The 9367-nt window shown below is 32.8% G+C and overlaps 1 protein-coding gene across 1 annotated transcript; it reads left to right on the forward strand.

Annotated features, from left to right (window-relative positions):
• The first annotated feature begins 7285 nt into the window (after window positions 1–7285).
• Window positions 7286–8936, forward strand: LOC147406265 (uncharacterized protein At4g19900-like). The gene has a single exon (XM_086434228.1). It carries the CDS (start codon window positions 7493–7495, stop codon window positions 8816–8818), a length of 1326 nt encoding a protein of 441 aa, XP_086290354.1. The 5' UTR covers window positions 7286–7492; the 3' UTR covers window positions 8819–8936.
• Window positions 8937–9367: the final 431 nt, after the last annotated feature.

Here is a 9367-nt window from a genome sequence, read left to right on the forward strand (position 1 = left end):
ACGAACAGGAAAGTATTATTTAGAAAATTAAACCTTAAGGGTTGAACCAATTTTACAAGGCACAATGATTGTGAGCTTGATAATTGTGTTCTTGTCACCTCAAATATTGTCGAGATAAGATTCATAGGAACCGATTATGATTCATAGACTTGTAGAATCATAAAGCCTAAAAAAATCTGATGTGAACTCTAATCAAGTGCTTTGGTAAGCAATTGGATTGGGAAGTTCAGGTTAGGAGCTCACAGTGTGACTAGACTTAGATCTGTATGGCGTTGAAGTTGACGAACTCTTGATGAGCTCCACCATAGTATGTAAGTCATACTACATGCGTTATTTATTTTTGACCCTTTTTTATTACCTATATGAGTAAGTGAATGATTCCATGTTTCCTTACTTTGTGAGTATTTTGATAATTAGGTAATTATTGTGCCCTTAGTGACTTATGACTATGTTGTAAAGTAAAGGTTAATGTTTACTGACTCTAGCATGTTACCTATGCCTAGGATTGATAAAGTTTAATGGAACATGACTAGAAAAGTAATTTAACCAAAACGAAGTAACATGAGGACTTGAGGAAGATTATTTGGTATCACATTCTAATGATAGATTGTACACAATGACTGGAGCCTGTGCCAGCACTGATATTTATACTTTCAAAAGTTTTTTATTTTATTTTTATACTATTGTATATTTAACAAAATGTATAGATTTACAAATTATTTTTGGAAAGAAAGCTCATGCATTGTGTACAGGGTTGAATATTGTTCCAAGCTTAGGCTCATGAGGGTTTAAAAAATGCTCAATCTGATGTGGCCAAATAAATCTGGGGCATATGTGAGTTATAAGAGATGAAATGTGTTCTTGTTAGCTAGATAGAAACTTAGCATAATGCTCTCTCTGAAAGTCAAACTCCTGTTGGTCGCACACCTTATTCCCTTGTATGAAGAAAATACATATATAACTTGAGATGAGGAGATGATTGTTTAAGTCCCACCATGGACGGTGGGAGATGTTGGTTGTTTTGGGTGCCCATGTGGACCCAATCTATGTTTTTCACATATTAGGATTCCTCTTGGAGTCAGAGTCCTAATCAGATTGAGTCCTTATCTATATAGGAGATTATAATCTCATTTCTAATATTTATATCTATAAATAGATAAGAATTGAGGACGTGAAAAACACAAAATAAAATAAAAACTTCTCTAAATAATTTTCTTCTTTCTAAGAAGGCAATTTTCTGGGTTTCTATCAAAAGGGCCCTAGGGTTTAAGGCGTGGAAACAACAACAGCTCTAGAAGCGTCGACATGACAGGTATTTTGGACTTCCAATCTCCGACAATCGACTCAACGTGACACGACTCAATGATTGGATTTCTATTGCGACAAAAGGTACGTTCCTTAAAAATCCCAACACCAACTTAGAAGCGTTTTTATCACAGCGCTTGGGAATGGGAAATATCATTGAATATGGTCTTGTTTTGGGTCAACCAATTATTGTCCATAGGATCAGCCAAGGGGTAACTCTTGCTATAAATCCCAACTGATTTTTTTTTAACCTTTAATTTCCATTTGCAAAGGTTATGGAAATTTATGATGGACAACAAAACCCATGATTGATATTTTGATAGTCCAAAATAATTCCATAGCTTAGACGCAAAACCTCAATCGAAGAAGAGATGCTTGATGGACTCTCCTGATTTTCCATAGAGTGAACATCACAATGAAAATTGGAAATTCTATCTCTTTGTCACTGAATCAACCGGACAAACTTCCGACGCCACCTTCCATGCAAAAATCTTGATTTTTATAAGCAAGAGAATTCCAAATGGACTTCCATTGATGATGTTGCTGTGATTTTAGGTGGACTGAGTCCCATGGATTTTTGTTGAGAAGACATGGAATGCAATTACATCTGTCTGTTGTGCTTTGATCAATGGTTGAGTTCAAAATTTCTTGGGCAATAGATTCATCCAAAACCAACCTTCTTACATTAGTTTCCAGCCATTGCCTGTCTCTCCAAACATCAGCTAGAAAAATCTTTGGGTTACCATTGGGAAATTGAGCAACCAAAGGTCCATCACCTCTCCGATTATGAAGGAAAAGGGTGATATTTGTACCTTTTGACACTAACCATTTAGAATGGAGAGCTGTATGATGTATCCAATTTTTGACATTTCTCCAAAATTTTGAGTTGGTGACTTGGCCTCCAAAGTTAAAAATATGAAATGTCAAGCTCAACACTTTGAATCGTTGAGAGCTCGATGCTTGAACCAAGAAGTGTCGAGCTTGACGCTTCAAAACATTGAGTTCAACACTTTATATTTTTATAGTGTTGAACTCACTACCAGAGAGATATGCACAAAATGGACATTTGTATATATAATAATAGTTGAAGCACGTACACAATGCTAATGAAACAGACATTTGTATCAAATTATAGTTTTTTTTGGAGGCTATCAAATGATAGTTACGACTAAATCATTATGAATATGTCATTCTTTGCTTCACAAATAGTCGAAATAGATCAAAAGTTATGTTCTAGTCTTTGACATTATGAGTATATTGTTCTCCATTCGTAATTCGTAGTCACAATTTGTCAGAATGGATCACAATAACAATTGAAAAACTTAGGCAAGTTAAAAGAGGCTATAAAATGTATTTTGGGTAACTTGGAAACTTTTGTTTAGGTGATGGAGTATTTCGAAGAAAAAAATTTACAATAGTTGACACTGCAAGAAACAATAAAGACTAATAAAATCTAAAATCTACCGGAAAAGAACTTTTAAAGAGAAATTTTATTAAATTGAAGATGATCTCTACAATGTAGTTACATCCTTTTTATAGAAAAAAAGTTCTAATCCTAGTAAAATACGAAAATAGCCAAAATTTATTAAAAGTAGTAAAAACGAACTAAACATGAAAATAGAAACTACTTAACCCTAGAAGTAAGGGAGAATCTATGGTTCTTAATTCTGACTTTTAAAACTAAAGTTATTAACAAAACAAAACATTCCTAAAATAACAAAATCGCATAAAATAGGAGGTTAACGAAGGAATTGGGCTTACAAGTGAAGAATCCATGGCAAAGCATGTGTCTTGAAGATCTCAACGATTCCATTCAAGAATGGGTCTTGCCAAATGTTTCCGACTCCGAGGCACATAATTTCTACTAATGCTTTTTGCCCTTTTGTTTTTGGCGATCATCACGCTCCATGAAATCCTCTGCCATTTGTTCTACATCACTTGAATTATTAAGTTATAGTCCAACATTTAAGGGTATATATATAGAAGGAAACCCTTATATCAGAATCCATTAAGTAATTTTTCCTTAATTATTCTAACACTCAAGGTTGAATAAGAGGATAAAAAAAAAACTTACCCTAAAAGTTGAAGATGATAATTTCTAGAAAAAAAATCAAGTAGTTTGGCAAGAGATTGAAGATAAGGGCATTTATGCCCTTTTTTTTAGTTTTTCAATGATGACCTTTGTCAAGGAATTTTGCAAATATTCACCTAAATATGTCCAAATCACCATATGTTTGTAAGCTTGTATGCTGGGTTGCAAGGAGCTTGACTACTTGAAAGAGTGAAGTGTAAGCTTTGGGGACCGTATGAGGCACAAGCTTCATAACTACATGTTTTTAGCATTTGTTTTTAAACAAGTAAAAAAAGATACATAAAATTGGGGGAACTTTATGTATTAATCAAGATTTAATTTTTTCTTCTTTGCTGAATTTTTTTTTTCACATGTGACTTAGACTTGAAAATCATTTGAGATCAAAATGACTTGTTCAATTCATCTCTATATTGTTTATATATAAATAAAACGAGCTAGAGACAAAACCAAGACTAAAATCATGAGAAGTGCCCATGATACATGAAATCACAATCTATGCATCATATCACAATATAATAAGTTGTGTTTTATTATATAAATGTATTGGAATGTCTATGTCAATTAGGGATATTACTAGTTAGGATTTTCTAAGAATAATTAAAATGTTCAACTAGAGGTTAAATAGAAATCTTCAATTATCTATTTCCTTGTTAATTCTTTTATTTTTCAATCATGTAATTTCTTATTTAAACCATACCAAGAATTTTGCGATTAGAACTTCTCCAATGATAATGCTATATTTGCCTCATTCAATGGAAGTGGATCTTCTATAGCACATGGTTCTTGTAGTACTCTGTAGCACAGATCCAATGGTTGAAAGAACGCCACATCAATCATACAATTAGATCCCACACTTAAAATATTGTGTGTTCAATAGCTATTCATTTACAAAGACATTGATTTGGTGGAAAAAAATTATCTTTTGATATGTATTTTTATACATTAGATCTAAGACATGATCACAAGAGGTTGACATGTTCATTTTTTTTCTAAGATAGCTCTCTCTCATCTGTTGGATTTGTGCTACAGGAACTGTGTGCTATAAAGGAATTGCTTCCTCTTTCAATTCCACTTTTGAGATAATAGAGTGAAAAAATGTCATATTTGACACATGCCTCTTCTCAAAATAATGTCATTGGTATGATTTGGACAATAATTTAGTAAAATAAATAATCCAAAATAATACTTTTTTATGCTTTGGATGTCAATTTGGTAAAAAGAATAATTTAAAATACACATTTTTAACACAACAATCTAACAAATTTTGAGCTAGTCTAAAATCAATTAATACCAAATATAATATTGTATTTAGCATATTCTATTTTTAAGAGTCCATGTGGCACTTGTATGAGAGAACATTTATAGGTGACAATTTCAAAATTTGGAATTACCACAAAAATTTGAGATGTCATTTGGAGATGCTCTTAGATAGCAAATAGAAAAGAAGAAAAAAATATATATAATTCAACACCAAAGAAAGGTTTGGTAAATGTACACTTGAAGGGTTTCCTAACTAACTAAATACATCATCTATCTGAAATAATTGAAAACTCTATCAAGTCAACTCAATTGAATTTTGGATTAACTTAACTTTGAAATTGAGAACTTTTACTGCTGCACCAAATTTTCATTGTGACACATTAATTAATTAAATAAAATATCATATGTCAACCAGAAAAAATGAACACCAAATACTTGTTTTTATTTTATTCAAAGAAGATCCTAAATTCTTTATCAAGAATATAGTAGAGTTCTAAATCTTAATTGAGAAAAAATATCACTTCTTGACCATCCATCGAGAATTGATTCATCTCAATCTGATTTGAAAGTAATATTCAGACACTATAAGTACAATTACCTTCGTCTATTCTTCTTCATTTTAAAATCATTCTTCTATTATTATTTTAAGATTTTTTCTTCTATGTTCTCTTTTCTCTTTCTCTGTTAGGACCATTAGTCTTCTTTCACATTTTCTTCAAAGAACATATTTTTTGCAATGGTATCATCTTTTCTCTTTCTCTCACACTCTTAAAAGTCTTATTTTTCAAGGATTATCCTCTCTAAAAGTCTTCTCTAGTGTTCCCCTCCAAGATTCCAAAACTTTACTAGGATTAAAGTGTTTTTGCCAACTTCTTGGCGGAGTTCAATAGTGCAGTGAGTGAGAGAGTGAGAGACAGAGAGAGTGCGATGTGAGTGAGGAGAGAAAACCCAAATTTTCTAACTAACAGGCCAATTAACAGCAATCCTACTTACTCATTGCGTCCACATAGTTCAGATTTATAAAATTACCCTTGAAAATTGATAAAATTGCCAGAAGACAATTATAGTAATTTGAAAAGATTGCTACGAAGGCAGTTTGGTCCACAACAAAATTTTAAAATTCTATGATTTTGTGTATGATTTATAGCGTGCATTCATCGTGACTCTATAAATTTCTATTTATTATGTTGTAAAATATAACTGGTGTAAATAATACAAAAAACGATAACTTATGTTGCTACACCGACTCTTATTTTGAAACACACTACTTGAGAAAATTATTTATATGCACACAAAACATGTGAAAAGAAAAAAAAATATATGGAACCACTGCACCTTGAATCTAATTATAGCTAAATGTCAGTATTTTTCTTTATCATTCTCTCACTCTTATAATCAATTTGTTTTAAAATTTGAATTGTTTTTTCTCATTAGAGTAGAAATCCAAATCAAAGAGCTTGTATAAACAAGAAGAAATTAAAAAAAAAAAAAAGTTAAGGCCATTTTTTGTGTGAAAACTCGGGGAGTATCCCTATCTTTAGTGAGACTAATCTCCCTGAGACCGCACACACCTTCCCACCCAATCACGTGTTACAACAAGCAAGTAGCCGCATTTATTATGAAGGGGTGTATAAAGATTCGAAGTCACGACTTTAGGAGCAAACCCAATTGCTTCATACCATCTCAACTAACTCTCGGTAGGTAACTATCTTTACTTGGGACACCATATTTAAATTTATCGTTTGATGTGCAAATGTCACAACATGAATTTTTTGACATAATGAGTGAATGGTATATATAAATTAGAGTCTAGATTATTTGATACCAAGTTTGAGTCAAGTGAGGTAAAGGTTGATTTAGAGTATAAAAAATAAGTTGAATGTTGAGCCAAAGACGAGTTAATGTTGAGCCGAAAAAAGGAAAATCTCAATTGCGATTTGGTTTGCTTGAATAATTATAGTTTGAATATAATTTTAAATTTTCATTACAAAATTTATTTAACACATATGCTAAGATAAAATATATAAAAAATAAAAAATGTCTTGTTATTATTAGGTTAATTTATCAAAATATGTGTTTAAAATTGTAAAATTCTCATTTTCAAGGCACTATTCATTTTAATTTCAAAAATGTACATTACCCTTCAATTGTTAGCAATTAATTAAGACAAATGTCTCAGTTTCTATTCAAATGAAATCCAAAGTCTCAATTTCAAGACAAACAAGTTCATCTTTAAATTAGCTATTTTTAATTTAGAGTCATGATTTTCTCACTTGAAAATTTTCATTCTGTCTGTACGTAACTGACGTGACAAGAGCACAGAACCATAGATTTTTTCCTTCGAGATACTCAAGAAAAATGATCAACGATTTTGTGCCCTTGCCATGTCAGCCGAATACACATCGAGTGAAAATTTTTAAGTTAGAAAATCATTAGTATTTAATTTAGAGAGATGTTATTGTCACATCAATTTTTATTAATACCACACCAATTCCTATGTACATCACCAAAGGATTGTAGACAGTTGGTGCGGCAATAGTAACTCTCTTAAATTATTCTTATTTATTATAATTAAATATACTTTACCATTCCATGCCTTCGCAGTCTTTACTCTTTAGATTAGATTATTATTATTATTATTATTATTATTATACATAACCAAAAGCAAGTTTTCTTTTAAATTGCTTCTAACATTTTCGTTCCAAAATATAAAAAGTTTTTGATTTTTTTACTGCGTCAGCCATTAAAATGGTTTTCGAGCTTCTCTGCTACACTCTGCCAATGAAACTGCTCCACAAGGACCAAAATCTAATCTAGGGTAGCTTCGGTTCGGCCATGAACGACCCCACTACATTTCTTCTTCTTCATTTGCGGAAGATAAAGAGATCTCTTCTCACTCACCTCTTTTGCTTCCCCATTTCTCTCCTCTCTCTTCTTCTCCTCCTCCTTCTCCTTCTCCTTCTCTTCCTCCACGCCCCTTTTCCGAAAGAAACCTCACCGGAATCTAACGCATTCTCCCCGGAAAATTTGGTCAGAGAAATAACTCGAAGATGGTCTACTTCTTCGTCTTCTTCAGTCATGTACGCAGTCGAAGAAAAAACCCCACCTTTGAAGCTGAAGACCCATTTGCCCCTTTTGCAGAAATCAAACCCTTTGAACTCTTCTTCAACTCAGAACCCTAAATTACTGAGTGATAACCGGTCCGTGTTCAAGATTTTGCAGCCCACATTCCTTTCAAGACAGTTTTCTACGAGAGTGAAGAAGTTCTTTATTGGGTCATCTTCAAATTCTAACAATTCTTCTTGTAAGGTTCGTTTCTTCATGACTTGGATTTCTTCTTTGGATTCATTTGATTTTCGGGAATTATTCACCATCGAAAGCGTTTTTAAATCTCACCCCAATGCTTGTATGGTAATAATTTCGAGTTCCATGGATTCTAGAAGAGGATCCCAATTGTTAAAACCCTTTCAGGATCAAGGATTTCGGGTCTCTGCAATTTCCCCAAATTTCAATTATATGTTAAAGAACACATTTGCAGAAGCTTGGTTTGATCGATTGAGGAAGGGAAATGTGGATCCTGGTGAAGTTTCTCTGGGTCAGAACCTCTCAAATTTGCTTAGACTTGCTGTTCTGTACAAATTTGGAGGAATTTACATAGACGCAGATGTTATAGTTTTGAAGAGCTTTAGCAATTTGAGAAACACAATTGGAGCACAAACAATTGATCTTGAGACGGGAAATTGGAGTAGATTGAACAATGCAGTTATGATCTTCGACAAGATGCATCCTCTCCTATTCAAATTTATAGAGGAATTTGCACTCACTTTTGATGGAAACAAATGGGGTCACAATGGGCCTTATTTGGTTTCAAGGGTTGCTTCGAGAGTGAGGGGAAGACCCGGATTTAATTTCACAGTGTTGCCACCACCAGCATTTTATCCGGTCAATTGGAGTAGAGTTCAGAGCCTATTTCATGGACCAAGAAATGAGACCCAATCGAAATGGATATCTGCGAAGGTCAGGCAAATTCATAGCGAGAGTTTTGCAGTTCACTTATGGAATAAACAGAGTAGAAAGATGAAGGTAGAAGAAGGAAGCATCATTGATCTTATAATGTTGGATTGCTGCATTTTTTGCAATTCTTCTGTGTCAGCCTTGTAAGTATGGGAGGGAGTAATCTCTCTTTTTTATCTGTCTTTGATTATGGACCTTCTCAGTCCATCCATGATTTAGAAAAAAAAAAAGCAACTTTTTTTTAATAGCATTTGGGTTTCTCTTATTTAGTTACTTCTACTTATACTTCTTGCATGATCTAATTAGATTTATATAAATAGGAAGATTACCTCACTGTTTCCAATTTCTCTATATAGTCTCCTATTTAAATAACATGAGTTTGTGGGATTATCTCTTGTATGATCATCGTAAGGAGGAGAATTAATGGATCATTTATACATAAGGAAGACAACAGGAGGGAAAAAAACCAAACTCATCATCTCATCTGTGAATGTAGGCTTAGTCAAACCATGTAAATCTTGTGTTTCTTGATTGATTTCTTATTTTTCATCACATACATCTTTATATCTAGGGATCCATGCTCAGGTTAAACATTCCTGTAACAATGCACTACTTGTGTAATTTTTTACACAGGTGTATTATTATGGTGTTGCAGAAGTATGACACTATAACTTACATGCATAAGCGGCTTAAATG

Source organism: Akebia trifoliata, chromosome 3, assembly GCF_017979445.1.
Source record: "Akebia trifoliata isolate Shusen 1 chromosome 3, ASM1797944v1, whole genome shotgun sequence".
NCBI classification, from domain to species: domain Eukaryota; kingdom Viridiplantae; phylum Streptophyta; class Magnoliopsida; order Ranunculales; family Lardizabalaceae; genus Akebia; species Akebia trifoliata.